This window comes from Nothobranchius furzeri, chromosome 1 (assembly GCF_043380555.1).
Source record: "Nothobranchius furzeri strain GRZ-AD chromosome 1, NfurGRZ-RIMD1, whole genome shotgun sequence".
Lineage (NCBI taxonomy): Eukaryota > Metazoa > Chordata > Actinopteri > Cyprinodontiformes > Nothobranchiidae > Nothobranchius > Nothobranchius furzeri.
In genome coordinates, this window is record NC_091741.1 from 57,768,348 (window position 1) to 57,791,497 (window position 23,150).

Here is a 23,150-nt window from a genome sequence, read left to right on the forward strand (position 1 = left end):
AACTCAGAGTTTAAATGAGGAGAAAATAGAGAATTTGCCTCTAAAAGATGCTAATTTATCTTCCACAGCTGTGGAAATTTTTGAAAATATTTTGGATAATCTAAGTTTACAGTCATGTACTACTTTTCACTTGATTTGTTTAAGGGAAAAAAAGCTGCAGACAGACCAGCTTGTATTGTCAGTTTCTCAGCTCTGACGGGGAATGTTTTCCTGTTTTCGTGACACAGTTAAAGTTGCAGCATCACATGTTGATTTGCTCCGCAGCTGGAGATCCTCATGACTCCTCATGAGGAGAGGGACACGGATAGTTCAATCAAAGCCCAGCTTGTGTTTTACAGTGGCTTTATGCAGCATAAACTCTTTAGTGGGGTATTATTTTATTTGTTCACATGTGTCTTCAATTACAAAATTGATGAAAAAAATACATAAAATTACCTGGATCTGTTTTCACTTCCAGTTAAATTCTGTGTGAGAAGTAAGTTTTAACTCCTGTCATAAAAACAGTTTATGCTGCTGGGTGTTAACAGAAAGTTGCATAAGTCACAAATCATACCATTCTGCTTTTTACACTGTGTTAAAAGAAGATACGCTGAAGTTTTATGAGGAAGTAAAACAAAACAATTGAGTAATAAACGAAAAAGAGCGTAACTTGGTGTAATTACCACACACTACTGTGGTAATGTGTTTGAATGATTTTCAGTCCCTCTCTATCTGCAGGAGCCTTCTGCAACCAACCTTTCCTTGTGAAGGTTCTCAGTCATGCAGGTCATGGTGATCCAAAGGGGCTTGAATGAAGGAAAATGGGCTTCTTTGGTTTCTTGAAGACGTTTCACTTCTCATCCAATTCTGACAGGACTCATCAGAAGGTAGGAAGGAGGGGCGTTCATATGTAGTTTCTGCTCCTTAAGCAACAATACATAGCTACAATTTATAAGCTGGACTCTCCCATATTTCAGTCAGAATTGACAAAACTCCTCGGATGAGAAGCGGAATGTCTTTAACAAACCAGAAAATTCCAGTTGCCTTCGTTCAAACCCTTCTGCACAACCTTTCGTCCTACTCAAAACAGTCTGGGCTTCATCAAAATCCCCACTGAAATAACTCTGGTTGCATTATTTTCACAAACAACTGAAAAGACTCAGAATGACTTTGCCTCTTACTGACATTTTCATTATTCAAATAGCATCTGTTCCATTTTCTAACACAAAAAACTAAGGCAGCACTCTATTAGAGTTCCCAATTTTTTTATATTTGCAAGGCAATATCTTCTATTAGCAAAAATTCAAATTCTGTGTTATGAAAACTGGAGCAAGAATGAAGTAACTCCCTCAGCAGGAAGGCAGAACAAACCTTTCTAATATGTCAGCCCATGTGCTGAGCGAGACAGTTGTGCAAAAATAAAATGTGCTCTAGAGCAAAACCGCTAGCATCAACAAGGAGGGGGCGTGCTGCTCTCATTCACTGTTTCCCTGAGTTATTGACTTTTGCTCTAACATTCTAGCTTTCGTCTTCAGTGGCAACGACACAAGACTGCTCAGAGATGCTGATTCATTTCTGAGAGCAGCTCTGCCTCAGTGACTGCATTGAGCTGCAGCCATAAGGTCCGTCAGCGCCGGACTAAAACAGATGGACAAGTTCTGCACAGCTGCAAAGTCAGGGAGAGGCGGGAGGCTGCAAATGAGACCACAATCTTTAATGCTGAGTTTTAATAGAACAAACAAACAGAAGTGTGCAGAGAGGGCTGGATCCACGAGGGGGAAACTTTCACCACGGCTTAGTAAGACTGTCAGATGATGACATTGACCCTCTCAGGCTCAAAATAAGTTCTGATGAAAGGACGAACAACTAAGTCCTTCAGGGGTACTTCTGAGTTAAAAAATGCTCATGAAATATGTATGTGGAGTAACCAGGTAGGTTTTAACGTTGCAAATCTGCAACGCCTGCCTGCATAGGGTTAAAAGAGGGAAGAATAAAGATGGCTAAAATGAACAAATGAATGAAAGGTAGTTCAGAGTACTGGTGCTGAAAACTCGGGGAACAGAAAATATGTGATAAACAAGAGTGAAATGAGGGAGAGATTGAGGCAATTCAGATGGAAATCAGAAGAAATCTCTTTCATCATGAGATTCTTTCATCTTCCAAAATGTAGGTTTTATCGTGCATGAGCAGAATGGAACTAGACAGACAAATGTAATGCAATTTCTGGACTGTGATTTAGTGGCTCACACACGCGCGCACACACACACGCTCGCACACACACACGCGCGCACACACACGCGCGCACACACACACACACACACACACACACACACACACACACACACACACACACACACACACACACACACACTGACAAACACACACTGACAAACACTGAAGAACAAAAACATCATTTCTTTTGACAGTTATTCGAGACTGGCTGTACAGAGCAGCACCTTTCTCACACTGATCTCTCACCACACCACACCACTACCCCTCCTTTTCTTTTGCACTTATCCACATTTAATATGCAGCAAAGGTGACAATTACTTGAACTTATATTCATCATATTTACTTAACACCTAACATCTGGCATCCACAGCACCGAGAGTGAGGGCGGGGCGTCCGTCAGACATCACCCCCTACTGGGTGATGAACCTAATGGCCAAACTATCACATCACACTGACCATTTACATCAAAGCCCACCCTGTGATGATTTAAACCCAAACATGTGTTAGTGATCTGCTAGACCAGAGAGCATACAAATTATTTTCACTGATGGTTTGAGCTAGAAAGTACAATAAAGAAGAGAGATTGAGATAAAATGGAGACATGAATCTCTTTTTAGGGTTCTTCACAAGTAAATTGTACTTTAACAGTTTACACAGGTGAGTTTTAGTGACACAAAACAAACACTTCTCACACTCCAGCTGTGTCTTTCTCAAGGAAGGGAGACAGAAAAGTTTCAGGTGACTAAATAAATAAATAAATAAATAAATAAATAAATAAATAAACAAATAAATAAATGGGGTGGGAGTATTTCTGATCCCTTTAGTGTGTCCAATGGGGCAAGGCAGGGTGGAAATGTATCTCCTGTTTTGTTCAACTTACATTTTGAAGAGCTATCTGGGCGTCTGAGAGCTTGTTACACAGGCTGTTTGATAGGTGATGCTTTGATTAATCACCTTATGCATGCGGATGACCTCGTCGTTTTTAGTCCAAGTAGTGCAGGACTGCAGCAGCTCCTAGATGTTAGTACTAGGTATGGAATGGAAAATTATTTAAAATATAACTCGAGCAAAAGTGTTGTTCTAATCTACAGAACCACCCAGGACAAAAGGCTTAATTTTCCTGTTGTCCAGCAACAGTCTTGCAGTCTGTGAAAAGATAAAATATCTTGGCCACTTCATCACAGCCAATATGAGCAACGATGATGATATTTACAGGCAGTGCTGCAAGCCACATGTGCAAGCAAACACCATTTCACGGAAATGCAACTGTTGTTCCACACCTGTTAAAGTGGCATAATTTAAAGCATACTGCACACCACTGTGTACTGCACATCTGTGGTCATTCTATAAAAAGTCTAGCTTGCACAGGTTACAAGTGGCATACAATGATGCAATGAGAATCCTCCTCAAAATTCCCAGGGGAGGCAGTGCTAGTCAAATGTTTGTTTCTGTGAGAGTGTGAACATTTACGGCACTTCTAAGAAATTTGAAGGAACTTTACGGACTTTTGAATTTTTATGCTCGTGATTGCCCCCTCAGGCCAAAAACGTAATGGCAGCTTCAATAGTAGGCTCATGCACGAGGCACGCATGCTATACGTTTACACTCCTTAATGAAGATAACAGCTGAGAAAGTCCCGTGTGTGTGTGTGTGTGTGTGTGTGTGTGTGTGTGTGTGTGGCCCGGAGGACAGAGGACAAGAGAACGTGCAGCAAATTAATTAAATAATTTGGTTCTGTACCTTTCTCTTCAGCACAGCTGACAAAGGTTTATGATGGGTCAGTCCTGCATGCTCAGATCATTCCCTTCCCTTGCTTGAAAAATTGTTCCATAATGAAAGTTGAACCCACATCTTTTTTATCTGTGAATTCAATGCCGTTCGGCGAGTCTCAAATAAAAATTTGGGCATCTTACTGTGAAAAAATATACCATTAATGTAAAAAAGAAACTCTAAATAAACTATGTTCACACCCAGAATCGAACACAGGTCTTCTGCATGAGAGTCAGACATCTTACAAGGTGAGCTACACACCAGTAACATTCACAGCATCTGTAACTTTTATATCCTTGAAAACACCTGAAACAACGTCATTAAAAACAGCGACAAAGTCGCTGAGTTGGCACTATCTCTCTCTCTGCTGCTAAATCTACTGATAGCAAATGCTACGGGCGATGCCTGAGCGTGAACGCGCATGAAGCAGCCTGCTCGACCCGAGCAGCTCTCTTTTTCTGTGATTTTACAGAAAAACAGGCAATCACAGTAAAAATGCCAGGGCTCATTCTACAGGACCAGGGCATTGCAGGAGAATGTATGAAGAAGAAATGTATTATTTCTATACATGTTTTGGCTGTCAAACTTCCATAATGCCCCTTTAATGTTCAAGTTTATGAGACGGCTGGAAGAATCTTCCAATAGTATTATAGTTGCACTCTCAAATCCCACTGTGAGCTGCTCTCGTTATATGTCTCGGCTGAGAATGCGCCGGTTAAAATGTTTGGGTGGATTTATTTCAACTAGTTAGTTTTGTTGTCCCTTACCTCTGTTGCAGTTATATCCTGTGATTTTATATAGGCTTTTATTGGTATTAATGTCAATTGGTATCCTTTCTTGTCTTGTGCTTTTCTTGTATCTTTTTCTTTTATCTGTATGTTTCTTTTAAAATGGACTTTAAGTCTGGCAATAAACGTATTATTATTATTATTATTATTACCCAGGAGCTGTTGAAAAATAATTGTGGTATTTTCTATGGGCTTTCAGCTTTCACTCATTAACTTATTATCTAATGAACATCAGGTAATTAATTTGTGAGATGCATATTAATATGTTTGCAGGAATTAACAAGCTCTTTCTGCACAGCAGCAGCAGCAGCAAGTGAGGCTTGTTGTCAGTGATGTGAGAGGGCAGATTACCACCCATAGGGCAGAGGCTGCTGGCTGCAGCATTTTTGCCATTTCTCTGTGGAGGCTCAAGAGGAATTATTTGCTAACACGCTGGTTCCCAGAGCCACTGAGGCAGAACAAATGCTGCAGGCATCAGACAGCTGAACTGGGGTGTGTCCGTGCAGTCTGTGTTGGTAGATGAGGAAGCGTATGCACCAAATGTATCTCTCAATGCTTTCATGAATGTCAGATCCCTGAATTCATACACCTGTATGTAGAAGTGTGACCGCTTAAGCTTATTTGTAAAACCTTAAGAGGAGCTGCAGCAGTCAGGGAGCCTCTGTGACACTCATGGTGCTGTCCACACTGTGGACTTTACTCTGAAGTACAATCAGGGACAGCTTCTTTGCCAAAGCATCAAAGAATTCCCAATGGATAGATTATACTGCAATACTAAGATACACGAACAACGTGTTGAAAGAACAAGAACATAAAACACTTTAACTCGTCTTTGTAACCTCCAGAGACATGTGAGGACATTGTGATCCCTGCATCATCTTTCATTTATTTAACTCTATAAGGTTAAAAAAATTGGAATATATGCAAATTTGTTTTAATTCACATTTTAAAATGCTATGAAAACAATGTCTAAGTTACACAATACATGTGCAAGCAACAGGTGGATCGTCTTACAGAAAATACGGCTGTTTGCTTTCATGTTGCATGTAGTAAAGCTAAAAACTAGAATATGGTGAAAAAGTCCATTTATGTCAGTAATTCATCTTAGATTGAGAGACCATCTAAAGGCTCAGGAACCCTTTGCAGGTGTTCTGGATTCATTAACTGATTTGAGGGTGACACTTTGAGTCTAGAATATGGAAACCTTTTCACCATATTCTAATTGTCTGAGATTGTGAATGTGGGGGTTTCATAAACTGTAAGCCATGATCATCCCAACAAATAAAGGGTTGAATTATCTGGCGTTGTGTGAGATGAGTTTATCTCATTTATTAAATTCACCTTTTAGGTTGAATTACTGACATGAATGAATTTTTGCGCCAAATTTAAATTTTCACATTTCACCCGTATTAAGTGGGACGGTGGAACAGTCCAATGTTATAATGTTATCTGTATAACATTCCTGTGTAAAAACATAGACTTACCACATATAACAGATTTTATCAGCACAAAAGGCTTTGGCAAGGCAAGACATTTGCAATCTTTTTAAAATGAAAGCAAGTTTTTCTGCAGCCTTTTCCTTCTAAGGTGTTTAAAAATGGGTCCAGACCTTATAGAACATAGATACTGTCTCTTACAGGATCTGTCATATTACAGCCCACAACATGCCAGGGGATTATTTTAGAGTTGGCTGTTTATGAAAAGAAAATCCTGAGAAACCTGATGATCTTTCAGGACATTAGAGCAGCAGGAATTTCACTTTGAACTGTCGGTTTTATCTGTCAGGAGAAACGGCTACACCCTATGGAAGAATCTTCAGACCCTCTAAACCCTATCAAGTGTTGTCTATCTGACCCTGACCTCTGACCTCTGACCCGACCGCGGTGATATCATAAATGTGGGCACTTGCGAAGGCACAGGTAAAAGCAAAAAACTGTATCCTTTAAAAAAACCAATGAAGCTGCAAACATATAAATGAGGGGCTCCCATTCCAAATGAACAGCTTTTTTATTATCAGATCAGCATGGTGGACCTTTGGTCTCACATCAGCCATGCTGTAATCTAGCACCAGCTCTTTGTTAAGTTAGAACAGTAAAATGCTTTTTTCAGGGGTTATAGGTGAGTTCATGGACACCAGCAGCCAATCAAACTGCATTTGAACACCATGTTTACTTTTACTCCGCTTTATTGAAGACAAAATCTTCCAATTCAACTATGAAGTCAAATTGCACAAGCCTATTGTGTCTCAAAAGCCTGTGGTTTTTCACTTTAATCATAGAGCTGTCTTCAGAATCCCTGTTGTCACTGGACTCCAAAAACACAGTTTTAAACATCTTTTATAAACACTGTCAGTCTTTTTAAATAACCAGCTGGTGTTTATGGATCCTGGTCATGTGTAACTTCAGGTTACAGCTGTTTTCAACAAGTTTGATCATAACTCAATGGGCAGTGTTCACAAGCAACAATTGTTGTTTAAAGCAAATAGTTTTAAAAACTTTAACCCTCCCACTGTCCTAATGGGTGTGACCCCATGAGGAAAGTTGACCATTGAGCAGGGTTGATGGTTTATCCTCTTGGGTCCATGTGGCAGGGGTGAAGAGTGAGCACCACCTCACCCCTGCCACATGGACCTTAATCAATTTCCCTCTGGGATTAATAAAGTATTTTTTAATTGAATTGAATTGAATTGAAGGGATAAACCATCAATCTTGCTCAATGGTCAACTTTCCTCACGGGGTCACCCATAAAGACAGTGGGAGGGTTAAGCTAATGCTTTCAAACTGGTTTCAATGATTATTGAGCCAGAAACTTGAGCAAATAAAAATTCTGCTAGAAAAAATAGCATATGTTCTGTTTTAGATGCTGGTATGCTGGTCCAGCATGGGATGCTGTAAACTGGATTCTAGACCAGCATGCTAGACCCGCACACCACCCTGGACCAGCATGTTGGGCTAATATTGCATGACCAGCATCCAAAACACAACATATGCTGTTTTTTTCAGCAGCCCTCTGCTGACCAGAAACAACACTTAACAATGTTGTCATTTGTGTCTCTACCTGCTCTATGGCAACAGATGTTTACTGTGCCAATAGCTAATATAAATGCCAGCAGTTAGCTTTTTAAGTTTGCCAACTGCCAATAAAGTGCACAAGAAGAAGAAAACCATCATGGCAGAGCCTGGATGTGAAAGCAAGAGAATAATGTCTTCGGAGGTGAAACAAAGAGCTAAAACCAGAGTAAACATTGGCACAGCCTAAAATGGTTCGAGGGAGTAAAAGGAGGCTATGAAATCACAGACTGATGGTGACCTGGCTTTGTTGCTACTGGACTTGCAAGTAATGATATTGTTTGTCCAACAATGTGGAACTTTTAACTCCATGGTTTATTTTCGTATTAGTTAGCCTGTGTTGGCGTTAGCTTGTTGTTTCACTAGCTAAGGCAGGCTGTGGCAGGGTCGTTTACAACAGTTCTGCTTTTATTTAGTCTTCTGTTTACAAGACTAACAAGATCAACCCTGTGATCTGTGTAGACTGTCTCCTTACACTGTGATCCTCTACAGAAATCCCATGCATTGGTTTTAATAACTAATGAACGTATGCAAGTCTGTCAGTCTGTGATTTAGAAAAGTAAATGTAAACAAGCTGAGGACTAAAAATCACCAGTGGCAAGGATGAAATCTTAAATGGTCATGATCGTTTCAGGGACAAAAATTCTAAATAAGACATAAGACATCCCTCAAATCAGTTTGTGAATAGAAAAAAGAAGTTCTTACCTCGTGTTTTTCTTCTGCGGAGAACCTATTCCGCTGTGGCCCGGAGGACTTGCATATCGTGCTGTGAGACTATGAACAGAACAGAGATGACAAACAACCGTTACGACGGTTAAATGAGGAATAAGACTCCTTGTTGAATTTTTCTCAACGCATACGTTAACATGCATGAGGGCAGACAGTTAGACAGACAGAGAGACAGAACGAGAGCCAGGTGGAAGAAAACACAAGGCACGTGGTGAACACTGGTAGCATGCCAGGGCACACATATCTTTGATTTCCACATGATGGCTCACACATGTTTGTAACCACAAGCATATGACTAAAATTAAAACATCCCACACTGCCTTTAAAAAATAGCCAGAAAAACTCTCACACACAATTAAGTGGTGGCATCATTTGAAGAAAACCCCAAAACACGCAAGAGCGAGCTGAAGGAAATTCCCGTGGGACTAGTCACACTTAGTCACTCACAGAGAAGGGAATTAATAGCTGCTTTAGATGGTATGCTTCATGGATTTATTACATCCTGTAAGCAACGAGGTGTCAAGACTGTAATGTCCACAAATGGTCAGAAGATTTTGTTTATTCCTCTCTAAACACTGTGTAGCCTTAATGAATCTTCCATTTGTTAGACTCAAACATTGAAAAAATAAATCCATTTTATTTATTTTTATTTAGCGCCAAATCACGACAAGAGTCGTCTCAAGGCACTTCACATAATAAACATTCCAATTCAGGTCAGTTCATTAAGCCAACCAGAAATAATGTTTCCTATATAAGGAACCCAGCAAATTGCATCAAGTCACTGACTAGTGTCAGTGACTATACAGCAATCCTCATACTAAGCAAGCATGCAGCGACAGTGGAGAGGAAAACTCCCTTTTAACAGGAAGAAACCTCCAGAGGATCCTGGCTCAGTATAAGCAGCCATCCTCCACGACTCACTGGGGATCAAGAAGACATTTTCAACTGTAACCATTAGATTTTTTCCTCTAGTTGGTTGTGATCAATGAAAATAATACAGCATTTGTCGAGTGTTCTGGTTAAAAAACAAACTGGGAAGCAGTAGATCAGGCTGTAGAGCAGGTTGTTCAGTAATCGGAGGGTCGTAGGATCGATTCCGGCTCCTGGCAGAAAATGCTGCTATGTGTCCTTTAGCGAGACTCTTAACCCACCATGCCTGCGGGTGAGGGTTGGAGGGGCCGGTGGCGCCTGTGTTCAGCAGCCTTGCTTCCGTCAGTGTGCCCCAGGGTAGCAGTGGCCACCCTGTAGCTCATTCCCGCCAGTGTGTCAATGTGTGTGTGAACGGGTGAATGACCCCTAGAAGGCGCTATACAAATACAGGCCATTTTACCATTTACAACTAAATATTGGTGACTTCTTGAAGTTGAATCCCACAATAAAGTTGCATTAAAGTTACGTATCATTTACTGTTGAATGTAAAAATAGGCCTAACATAAGAAAATAGTCATTTACTAAATGTTTCTTTAACTTACTCTGTGAAGTTAAATCAGTTTCAAAAACACTTTAATAATCCTAAAGGGGAATTATATGTATATATGAAGTTAGTTCAGTGCATCATTGTGTCTGTTCGAGCTGTGGATATGAAGTTTATCCTGTGTTGCAGCAGATCTGAAGAAACCTCCGACTGAAGACACTTTGTCTTGTGAAGAGGATGTTTAAGGTTGTCTATCATCTTCTTCATTCTGTGAAGCATCTTGCTTTGTTTAATCAGCTCTTTGGGCTCCTGAGCTGTACCCAGAGCACAACCAGCCTGCTTTATCAGCTTGCTACAGTCACCGGCTCTGATGCTACCATCTCAAAAGATGACTGCCGATCAGAATGCCCTCTAAAAACAGACTTACAGAAAAAATGTCATAGCTGCTGTAAACAATAAAGAATCTCAACTTTCTCAAGAGTTCCAGTCTGCTTTGTCCAGGTGAACGCTGAGGTACCTATCTTCCTACTCCACCCATCCCATGATGGAACAACTGTTAAACATTTTCCTGCTTCACCTGGAGTCCACAATCATCTCCTTTGTTTTTTTTAACATTCAAGAATAGATGACCATTCCCACAAACAGCACAAAGTGGTGCGCCACTTCCCTGTTTTTGGTGCCTTGTCCATCTCTGACCTGACAACTGTGGAGTGCTCTGAATTTTCCTGCAGGTCTTTGGTGCATCTGAGAGGTGCATCGTAAAAGGAACGGTGAGAACACAACTCCCTGCGGTGCTCCAGACACACAACTATTCAGTCTCACACACAGATCTGTTTGTTCAGAAGGCCATTAATCCAGGTGTATGTGGAGATGTCCACCTCTGTTTTCTAGAGATTCTGATTTAGGACACCAGGCTGAATTGTGATAAATGTGAAAAAATAAAAGAACATGATCCTCACACTGCTGCCAGTTTAATCCAGATGACTTTGGGTTTGTTGAAGCAGGTGCGATGGTGTCTTCAACGCCAATCCCTCAATGATAAACAAGCTGCAGACGGTCCTGAAAGGTGCATCATTCAGGTGGGCCAATAACAGTCTCTTTAAGACATGTATGGTGTTTGATATTAGGGCAACAGTATTAGGTACCACTCTTTATTCATGGCTCTTCTGAGGCTAAACCGAGTCCACTCTCTTGGCTGAGAAGCACCCCCACACATGAATGGTCTCAGGATGCTTTCTTGTTGGCGGGTCACAGGGCTGATGGAAGTGTTCAACCAGAAAAAGGACTCATCAGAGAAAATGACCTTGCTCAGTCCTCAGCAGTTCACATTCTGGACCTTCAGAATAACATTTATGTCCCTCTTATCTTAGAGAGAGGTGGCTTCCTTGCAGCTCTTCTTCACACCAGGCTATCCTCTAAAAGCTTTCTCCTTACTCTGCGTGCACATAAACTCACACCTGCTGCCAATCCTGAGCAAGCCTTGCACTACTTGTGCCCTAATCCCTCTGCTAAAACCAGCTTCGGGAGACAATTCTGATGCTGCTGGACTGTCTTTGGAGTCCTGAAGCTTTCCTTACATATGCAATGGAAATGGATCGTTAGAGATTTGAGGCAAAGCAGGTAATTCATCTGATCATGACATTCTGGAGTTTGTGCAAACTGAGCCCATAAAAACTAAAGCTAAAACTAAACTGTGACAATTGATTTTTGCATTACTCACAATGTTTTGCCACAAAATGCCACAAAATGCCACAAAATGCCACAAAATCCACTCATATGTTAAGAATCATCAATTACAAAAACACACCCAAATAATTTACCAGTTCATGTTGCCAGTGATGTCAATCCATCCTCTTGATTTTACAGTTATTCTCAAGACTATGGTGACCCAGTCCCTTACATACACCAGCGCGCGCGGACACACACACACACACACACACACACACACACACACACACACACACACACACACACACACACACACACACACACACACAGAGCAAACTATAACTACCTATGGGATGGGTTGGTCTTGGCTGGGCTGATTCCCCTCCCATAAGGCAAGCAGCTCTTCCTGTCGCGACACACAGCAGTGGGAAGGCGTGAGGAGCGCCATACCAGGGGGTCAACTTGTTCACCCCGGGACATGGTGAGTTAAAGAGAGGTTTGGTGTGAGCTGCCAGGCTTGATCCCCCCTGCCTAGTGCACTAAAAGCCTCCCGCGGCTCCGAGCTGTCTCGCTCCGTCCAGTAGAGAGTTCCCCTTTTACACACACACACACACACACACGCACGCACGCACGCACGCACGCACGCACACACACACGCACACACACACGCACACACCAGCAGGTGCTGTCTATAGAAGGCTTCCCTTTCCACAACTGGACACAGGAGAGTGTGCCAGTTTATTTAGGGTGTGTGATGAAACAAGGGCTTTGGTTTCCATTTTCTGGTTGCTCAGATAGGATAATTAAATATGGCTGACCTTTTGTACAAAATTAGCATTAACCATTACTCTGTTTGTTGAGCCAGTTGTCATTTTCAATGATGACGCAGCAGTACTAGCAACATAAAAGTACAATTTAACCTTTTTACAACATAAAACACCAAATGCAGTAAAACGTGTGGCTAAAAGCATGTGCAGTGGGTTTGTATTATAGTGATTGTATTGGACTTTTCACGAGGAGAGTGGAATGAAAGATCCAAGCTTTAAGGTCTGCTGCAGATGATTCCAGTCATCTAAATCATCTGCAGCATACCACTGGAACAAGGAGATGCTGAAGCTGCTGGAATGCAGACTGGGATTTGTTTTTTGAGTGCTATGGAACCACTGTAGATACAGTTTTATTTATTTATTTATTTAAATGAGAGAATACTTAAACAAAATGATTTGTATTTGGTACAGATATAAAAAAAATTCAAAAATATGCAAAAAAAAAAAAAGGAGACTATTCATAAGACTGACTCCTTGGGTGCAAAATTGAAGTCAGATGACTAAAAGGATTGCCCAGTACACAATATGTTTTAATTTTGCATGATGGGAGAGACGAAGTCAAAGAACCAATTGTTCTTGCAAATCCAAAGATTGATGGATTATTTAACCACAGAGACACGAGATGATCCCATGACCTCTACCATGGCCTCCAGCACTCAGACACCACTTCTAATCAAGAAGAAAGACAATGAGAGAAGAACATCTTTGTGTAAATGAAGAAAGAAACTTCAACCAAAGAGTACAAATATAAATTACAGTATCTTTAAATAGGCCCATCTCTATGGTGCCTAACAGTCCTGCAAACAGTAATTTAAAAATTACCACGTATGTATTTTGTGTTTCAACATCTCAAATACTGGACTGATGCAAGGGAAAACTTTGTGTGTGAAAGCGTTTTCCACCTGCTGGAGGGAAGATGTGGTGAGGGGTGGGAGGCAGCTGTGCCACTAATAACCTCTGACACACAAATGCATGATACACCGACCCCCCAGCAACCACCTCTTTAGCTGTCCAAACAGAGTGAAGCTAAAGATGTTGACAGTATCACCTTACTCACTAGCTTCTCTTGAAACGCTGAGACAAACTGCTCTTAATGCACCAATTTCACACACACACACACAAACACACACACACACACACACACACACACACACACACACACACACACACACACACACACACACACGCACACACACCTGCACGCACGCACGCACGCACGCACACACACACACACACATACACACACACACACACACACCTGCACGCACGCACGCACGCACGCACGCACGCACACACACACACACACACACACACACACACACACACACACACACACACACACACACAGAGGCATTGCAGAATTTGGAATGGGCTTTAGGGAATGTGTTTCATGTGTGGCATGTCATACCGATGCTCGTCTAATGCCACTCCGTCTATTTACATCAAACATGGACAGATCCTGGCTGCACAGTGGTGCAGTGGTTAGAGCTGTTGCCTTGCAGCAAGAAGGTCCTGGGTTCACTGGGATCTTTCTGCATGGAGTTTGCATGTTCTCCCTGTGCATGCGTGAGTTCACCCCGGGTACTCCGGCTTCCTCCCACAGTCCAAAAACATGACTGTCAGGTTAATTGGTCTGTCTAAATTGTCCTTGGGCGACTGTCTCCAAAGTCCGTCCAGCTTAGTTTTAATGTTAACGGTGAAAACCAAAGAACTGGTGGAACAGGCTGATGTCCCAGTATGTCTCATGCCAAAATAAATAAAATTCTTGTAGTGAAAGACTTCATTTTATTGCAAAACAAAGATGATTTTCTTCTTAATTAAAGGTCAGGGGATTCACTAATTCCTATTGTTCTCTGCCTTTGAGTTTCAGACATCTTACATAAAAAAATGATGGCGTTGTCTTTTTTTTGGTTGAATAAAAAAAAAACGTTATGCATGTTTACATACAACACTGTAAAAACATTAATGACCTGTTGGCACAACAAGTGTGTGTTGGACTCATCTACCATGACACCAGATTTTAGAACGATATCTGGGACTGGGCTCTGCTCATGTTTGTGTTTGTTAATACAATAATTATATACGGGGTCCATCTTGAAATGGGCTGAAACTAAACGTGAATCAGCTGCAGATGAAATTCTAATGTTAGAGCCTCAGAACTTTAGCATCTAAAAGCCAATATATCAATTGCAACTAAATAACTGATAGAAAGACAAACCTGGACTGCATGTCTTGTGTCTTGAGGCTGCTGGTGGAAGGTGCAGTGCTGCTGGTCTGCTGGCTGAGCTCCACCAGGGACTGGTAGTACTGCTGCTGTTGCTGCTGCTGCTGCTTGTAGCGTGACAGGATGAAGAAGAGGCCAAGGATGCTCTTTAGGTTGCCATTCCTGATCTCTGGATGAAAAAAACAAATTGAAGAAATATTTAATCAGCTGTGAGTTTCTTGACAGATCCTTTGTTATGGGTTCCATCCCAGCACTGCTGATTCATAGCTTTAACAGCATCTCCCTCCCAGTTATACCGAAGCATGTTCAATCAATTAAGTGATTTGTGCAAGTGAAAGTGTCCGAATGTTATTCCTTTGTCTTGAACTCAAGTGGTGTCCCATGATGCTGCAGATAAATATTTTTCAGACTGTGTATTGTTCTTTCAAACACCATAAAACAAGCACGTGTTGACTTTTGAAGAAAGCTCTCTTAGGGACAGAGCCCAGCAGCAGATGTTGCATGCCAAATGTTGAAAATCGTCTGTATGAGAACAATTAAACTCAAGCTTTATCTGGTGTAGATTACAGAAGCGCTGTAACTAGTACAGAAAGATCTAAAGACAAACCGCAGTTCTCTTTACTGCAGAACAAAACTTTATGTGGAATGTGAATTATACAAACCACAGTTCTAGTGTTGAAACACAAGACAGTAACACTAGAAATAAATCAATCACTACTACTCTGTGGTGTTATTCCCATAATGAAATGGCCTCGAGGTAGATACATAATTGTAAAGTGAAGCTAATGAAGCCATTTGTAAAATGGACTTTTGAGACCAGGCCCTCAGTGAGAGCTGGCACACAAAGCAGGGCGAAGATGGCAGTGACTGACACAGTCCTTCTGCTGAGTTATGAAACATCCTCCCAGTCATCAATGGCTCTTCCTACTGAAGCTGTGACATTTAAAAGTAGATTCATGCCTTGGGGATATTTTCCCAGAGGTGATAATTCATACTGAGGTTTTACAAGTATCCCAACAGAGATGTTTTCTGTGCTCTGGTAAGCGACATTGTTAGAAACTAAGGTATAGAAACTTTTAGAAACAGATGAATAATTCTTTAGGAAGAGAGGAGGGAAGGCATTACATGATGGTGATATGACCGAACAATAGGTGCAGTGAGAGATTAGATCAACTTATTAAGTCTAAAGTGAAGCCATTCAGAAATGACCTTCATCTTTCATTAACGGTTGTTACTCTGATCTCCTCTCGAATGACAAGGCTCCTCCCCTTATTGCCAAGGCTTAGCCTATACAAAACTCATTTTAGCAACATATGTCCAAGACGTTGTTCTTTTGGTTACAATCTGAATTTTCTGACCAAATGTGAGCTGAGGTCTTTATTTACCAAAAACACAACAGAGCAGTACACCTATAACTCAAAAACAAGACAACAAAAAATGCCTCTAGAGGCAGATTGTTCCATTTATTTGAAGGAGCTGACTTTGATTCCAAACTTTGCTCACAACTGCAGCACACACCGGTGGTGATTACTACGAGATGCCAACAGAACCACATCGTAGCGAGGTACTTCAGTTGTTGAGAGACCGGATAGACCTTTAAAATGACCCCTCACCCCAACAGAGTTTCTCATAAACTGGCATAGATGACCATTTCAGCTTTAAAAAGCGAAAATATGACAAAGAAATATGAGGTAAACAAACAGAGAATGGCTGCATATGGTGGGGAAAAAAATTCCATATTTAATTTATTTATATTCACACACAAAAAATAGTTGTTTGTCCCACAATGTTTGAAGTACTGTGTTGAGCCTTTAGCGGCAACGTTTAATGTCAAACATTTAAAAAAAGTGGTCTTATTGTTAATGATTTATGTTCATTCATATATTTGTTGATTTTCTGTCCTTGTAACATAAAATTTTCTTTTTTTCTTTTACAGCCAGAAAGTAAAGGCAAAAACAACATTGCCTTACAAAAGACTTGCACTGATTGCAGAAAAAAGTGTCTACAAAGTACCGACACAGGAGGCTGAGCAGAAAAGCACGCCACACTTTTCAGATTTGTATTTGCTTAACATGTTGATAGCCATGTATCAGTGTCATTACACTTCACTAGGGTGTGCTACTTTGTGTTGGTCTAGAACAGAAATCTCAATAAAAACATTTAAGTTTGTGATTGTAAGAGACATCCCAGATGTAAAACAGAATGCTACCGTAGGTCATTCATGCCCTCTGCAGTATAAGTGGATAGCTCCTCAGTTTACCTGGTACTGGCATTATCCTGGTACACAATTACATCAGTGAAATATTCAGTATGTATTTGATACTTGTATAATTCCGGATGTACATTAGTTTGCCCGTGTCCCTTATGCTGCATAGTTCTGTTTATAGTGATTGAAGATTACAATAATAGCTAAATGTCTTTGTGTGTTAACCTGTAATCTTGTGATTATTTTTCTTCTTCCTTTTCTCTAAGTGTATATGCTGCTGTAACGAGTGAATGTCCCCACTGTGGTATCAGTAAAGTCTATTCTATTCTAATGTGTCAAAATGTGTAAAACTTCAAGGGGCATAAATTATTTTGCAAGGCACTGTATAAGCTGAACCAGTACTCTGGTGACTGATGAAGGGGAAATTTCATTGGTAACCAAACACAGATGCGAGTTTAAAGGCATCAATAAAAATCATAATAGTTAAAAAAAAACACTGAGATCAAGCAGGATGTACTTTATTGTGGTCATAGGGTCATATTGGCTTGTCCACAGGTTATACAAACCATTAGGAGTCAGTGCAGCTTAGCACTCAGTTGCAGAGACCCTGTAGTTAAAATGGCTTTAATGATCTGCTGTTAGGACCAATGAATTCCCTCATTATCAGCTGCAGGAACGGTGTGTTTCTGGGCTTCACACCTGCTTTTAGGGCAGGAAATGGAAGACTGAACTTCCTGTGGCCAATTATCACATCTTGGCTAGTAAAACTTGATGTTTCACAGTTTTATCTCTGCAACAGGACTATAAATGTAGTAATTTCATGGCCATGTGTAAATATCGTGACATTGAAAGCTACATATATGAGTTTTATGTACTAAAATCACCGTATTGAAACAGTTTCTAATTGAAAAGCTGTTGAGCTTCGTTACAGGCCCTCTGGTCCAAATCATAATTAAAGCATCATGCTCTTCCTTTTTTTTTTGCACAAAAACAAAAGCTTTGATTTGATTTTATTATAGCTTCTAACCTCAGTGGAAACGCCTATGGGGGAACCATAACACCATTCAATAAGATGAATTTTACCGGAACTTTGGTTTATAGCCTCCCACGAGAGAAATGCAAGCGGGCCTTCTCAAGAGGTTATTTGCTATTCTTGGTTCCTGTACTCACATCAAACATTCAGCTTTATTTAATTCTCGTGCCTTGTAAAAACATAAAGAGGGCATGTGCCAGGAAAGCCCAAGCTGATTCAATTAGACAAGAGAGGGCGGACGTGACCATGTCACAGGGCGCGAAAAAAACAGAACAGTACATGCACAGTATGAGAGGGAGGCATACAGAATGAAGGCGGTAATGAAATGCATCAGCAGCAGCAATGAACAGAGTAACCCAATAGCCCATATATCTAGAGACCCACTTTGAAATTCCAGGCCCTGCAAGTCACTTTGCTGTTTTTAGAGCTGTAGTTGGAGGCAGAGAATTTAGAGCTGCCGGTCAATGTGTCAAGCTGTTACTATTTCTGCTGTTAGAGAGGCCAAGGCTGCTCTCACCTCACTAAAGTTTAAAAAGGAACAAAAATAGCATGAGGAACATAGACACAGGCCTCTGTAAACCACTTCACCAAACTAACAAAAAAGTTCATTTTAGGCAATCAACTTAAAAGCACTGGGATTCTGTTTAATGCCCTAAACTAAAGTAAGAATAAAATGTATTTAAAATCACGTTAAAGTAATAATTTATGTTTTTTGATGTATGTCTCTAAGAAAAAAGTTGCAAATTATGCTGATAGCTTCCTTGGTAGCTACTTTTAGGACTGATGACCCAACTGCTAGGTGTATTGATGCAGTCTTAAAACGGTTCCAATCTCCAAGGTGTATATAATGATTTATGCCACATAAATGGTCCTATTGGTCTGACAAAGCTGGCCTTCTGTGGGGTGTACCACAGGGACCCATTCTTGATCCTCTTCTGTTTTCTATTGGTTACCTTTTGCGGGTAATATTCAAAAAACATGACATGAAAATCCATCTCTATGCAGATGATTGTCAGATTTTTTCCCCTGTCAAGTCATTCACAAATGTACAATTACAACCCTTGCTGACCTGCCTTGCAGACGTCAAAGCCTTGTTAGCTCATAATTTCCTGTAATTTAATGTAGTGAAGACAGATGTTTGGGCGCTAATACCCTGCAATAAGTCCATTGATAAGGATTTCTCTCTAATTTGAAGAATATGACAAGGATATCACTTCCAATCTGGGTGTTAAAATGGATGTGGCACTCATGTTCAACGTCAAAATTAATTTAGTTGCAAAGACTTGTTTTTTCCTCCTACATCAATTAGCAAAAATAAAGACTTATATCTCTAGGGCACACGTAGAATTGGCGACCCGTGCTTTTGCGACTTTGAGGCTCGACTACAGCAAATTTTTATATGCAGGTTGTAATGAGGCGTCACGGTCCATGCTACAGATGGTGCAAAACGCAATAGCCCAGTTCTTATCTGGCACTAAGAAGTTCAATCCTATATTCCCAATTCTTTTTCTTTAATTTTTATTTATTTAGTTCGAACCTCATTAGCTTCCACCTGCAGAGCTATTCTTCCTGTGGTCTTCCTATCACTGGCTTCTGGTCCAGCTTCCAGTAAATTTGAAGATAAAAGGCTTTGCAGGGTGTCTGCCCTCTCTTCCTGTCAGACACCCTACACCTGTACATTCCCCCACAGGCCCTATGTTCGTCTTGACAGCTGCAGCTAGAGGTACCAATGGTACATCTGAAATCGAAGGGGTATTTCTTGAAAATGATACTCAAATTATGGAATGTTATACCAATGGATATTAAAGTTGTTAAAACACATTTGGAAAATAAATTAGCTTAAAACATTTTTTATGACTCTTAACAATGTTCTAACACAGTATAGCTATAATTATATTCTGAAGATAAAAACAACAAAAAAATATCAATAAAGCCGTTCTCTAGTATTGGTCTAAAAGCCTCCACCAGTAATACTTTTTGGACCAAAAGCAACCTTTGGACCATCTGGTTGCTGATTTTGTCAAAACCCTGCGCTTTCTTGAGCCCTTCATTCATTATACACTCATGTATTTAGCAACATAACACCCTAACCCCAGACCTAGCTTGTTTGCAGATTTGTTATAACAGCTTTAAACAGGCTCTATCACTCTCAGGTTGAAGACTCATTTTATCGAATAGCTTTTAATACTATAGTAAAAATGACTCGTGCTTAATTTGCTTAATGTTGTAAATAAGGGATTTTAAGTGGTTTTGATTGTTCTTAATTTAATTTAAATTATTTTAATGCTGTGTGCAGCAATTTGGGCTATCCTGAGCGCAGACAGAAAGTGCTATATAAATAAAGGGTGATGATGATGATAAAGGCAAACGCATTTACAGCAACATGATTTTATCTTACCTGGAATTCTGCGGTTATTTACAAGTGAAATAAAATCACAAACTGCAGTGAAAATACGTTTCCTAGAGCTCTTTGAACATTGCAGCAGCCCACTTTTGACAAGGGTCCATTTGGAGCTAAAAATCAACCCGTTTGAATGCACCTGAGTCTTGGCTACATTTGCTCATGAGTCCTGAGTTTTTAGGAAACTAAACACATACGGTTGTTTTCCTTTTTCATGTGCTTTTATGTACGCACCTTAGGCCTCTCTGGCTGGTGGCGGGAATATGCTTCATAAAAAAACAATTCATCTGAAACAAATTGATAAGATAAGATACGATAAGATAAGATAAGATGAGATAAGATAGTATACGGTCATATGTTTTACACAATAATTTACAACAATGTTGTAATAGGTTATTTTGCTCAAAAAGGTAACTTCTTCTTTCCACCAGACATGAAAGTGACGTACAACGAAATAGCGACATTTTACTCGTGAGGTTCCTACCAACCGAGAATGATTCTGACACAAAACAGGAGCGAAAGCGTTCCACACAGCTGATCCTGTTACATCACAAGTTCTCAGGAGAGTTGCAACACACGTGATTTCATAAGTCTACACAACAAAAAGCAAGGAGAAAGACACCTGCATGCAAAAGGTCTGTGGTTTATTTTCTGTTCTGTTTACATCGGATATGGGGTTTCACAAGATATTACGTACATTTCCCTTCCTGTGACTTTTATTTTGAAAGTTTTCGGACGCTTTACACAGTCTGTACTTGACTTCCTGTCTGGCTTGATCTGAACTGTGGAGATTGTTTGTTTTGGAAGCATAGCATGTAAAAATGAGAATCGAAAAGGCAGCTAATTGCCACGTAATAAGTTTCATGACCATTTTGCACCACTTTCATGTCCAGAGGAAAGAAGGGGTGAGGTTAGAAACTCAAGATGTACAGGAATTTTACAGCTGTTTACCGGTTTTGTCAGGAAACACTAACATGGCTTCAAAAATTATTTTAGGGTCAGACAGGTCCATACAACAGGTGTCAGATGGTCAACATGTCTCATACAGAAACTCACGTTTTCTGCTTCACCAATAAGACTGTAAAACAATTTTTACAAAGTGCAGAATCTCTTCTATTTTAATAGCTAACATAAAGCACAAGTCACAGTTTTAGTATAATATTTGACCTAAACTGTGGTTTTAATATAAGGTTGTGTTCCAGATTTAGCAAACCATTCCCTTGGGACTTCGTTTACGCACTAGCCATGGCTTTGATAGAACCCCTATCTCGTGTACTTTGGTGATCAACAAGTCCTCTTTAAACCAGTCAGATGCCCAAATCCCTGTTATGGGTCTATAAACTGTAGAAGCTCTTGTGATACCACATGGCAAGAATAGTTCCTGTGAACTTTAACAGGAAGTAGGCTTCAACCAGTCTTCTGAGGACATATCAGACTTTAAAGAAATGGAAAGCCACAGAGGGTTTGCTGACACTGGTGCCAAGTGAATTTCCCATTTTGGAAAACAAAGAGAACAACAGCAGCCACATTGCTCCTCTCCATCTCTCACAATATAGTTCAAGGTTTTCTCAAACTTGAAGGTGGAAGGGATCTTTTTCTTACCTTCTGCTGAGAGCCCTTGTACATTCACTCCTCTGGCATCCAGGAAACTGAGGCAGGCATCCACATTCTCGATCTGCCAGGACAGAAGGCAGACAGTTAGCACAAAGGACAGTCGCAGCAAGAATGTGACGCTTTAAAATTCAACCAGCCAAAATGTCTCGGGGCACGGGGCTGGGAGGAAGAGGCAGATCAGCATTATTACCCATAAAGCACATCATTGTGTGGTCATTACCAACCCCCGCGCGACCTTGGATCCCGGCAGCATGGCATACTGACCACTGTGTGTTTCCACCTACACTACCACGTGCATATCATATATACACATTGAAGAATGACATAAGCCAGGAACTCATTTAACAAACGTTGAATTACCGTGCAAACACTGTGCAAAAATCAAACACGTCAAACCAAAAGTGACCTGTATAAGACTGAAAAACTGCCTCTTCAGAAGTGACCATCAGCTCCACAAAAGGGCTCTGACACTGCAGTAATTAGGGGGATTTCTTCTTTCTATGACAGCAGATAGAGAACGGCTTCATTAGCATGGCGACCGGCAAACAACACCCTACAGGAGGTCTTTTATGATGAGGCTGAAGGTCACGACACTCGGTTTCACCGCGGTGTGTGAGGGACACGGCACAGGGCAGGCGGGGACACTCAGCTTGACGTCCAAAAGGCAATGATGATTCATGAGCTTCAACCTCCCCCCCCTCCCCCCGCGATTTTGCTCACTCATTTTTTAATGCTCAGTAATTTTGCTGGTATCTCCTTTTAAATACTAAATGGAGTCTCTGTAGAAGAGGATAATGAGTCATATTCACACAGAGGCCGCTGGATACTCATTTACTGTCCTACTGTATTTTAATCTGTGGCTTGATGACATGTTTTCTGACGCATTTTAGCCCTGTTTTATATGGACAAAATGAAACAGCGCAGAGATGAACTTTCACACGAGTTCATTTAAATCTTTTACATAACAATGACTAAACATAACCTAACACATCTGCAAACTGTTGATTAATAGGGACAATAATACAAAACAAAGATTTTCAAACTAATTTCAAACTTCTGTAAATGTATTTATTTGAATTTTCATTAGAATCTTCTCAGTAGACCAACGTTTAAGTGTAAGTTTGTGTTAAAACATTCAGCTTTCGAAACACTTTGGGGGTTTCTAGAGCGCAGGTTCTAGAAATGCTCAGTTGAAGT

At 40.6% G+C, this 23,150-nt stretch overlaps 1 protein-coding gene across 17 annotated transcripts in view; it reads right to left on the reverse strand.

Moving 5' to 3' along the window:
- The window catches only part of nav3 (neuron navigator 3), a 529,271-nt gene that overhangs the window by 104,243 nt on the left and 401,878 nt on the right, over positions 1-23,150 (reverse strand). For 15 of the 17 annotated variants that reach the window (XM_070549274.1, XM_070549267.1, XM_070549264.1 and 12 more), the window contains 3 exons: positions 21,942-22,014; positions 14,694-14,868; positions 8,543-8,611 (listed from right to left, as the gene is read on the reverse strand). In XM_070549274.1, coding sequence (XP_070405375.1) covers positions 8,543-8,611; positions 14,694-14,868; positions 21,942-22,014 — 317 coding nt within the window. Of the gene's footprint in view, positions 1-8,542; positions 8,612-11,800; positions 11,942-11,994; positions 13,686-14,693; positions 14,869-21,941; positions 22,015-23,150 lie in introns of those variants that run through there. The other 2 variants (XM_070549286.1, XM_070549289.1) reach the window with 2 other exon arrangements.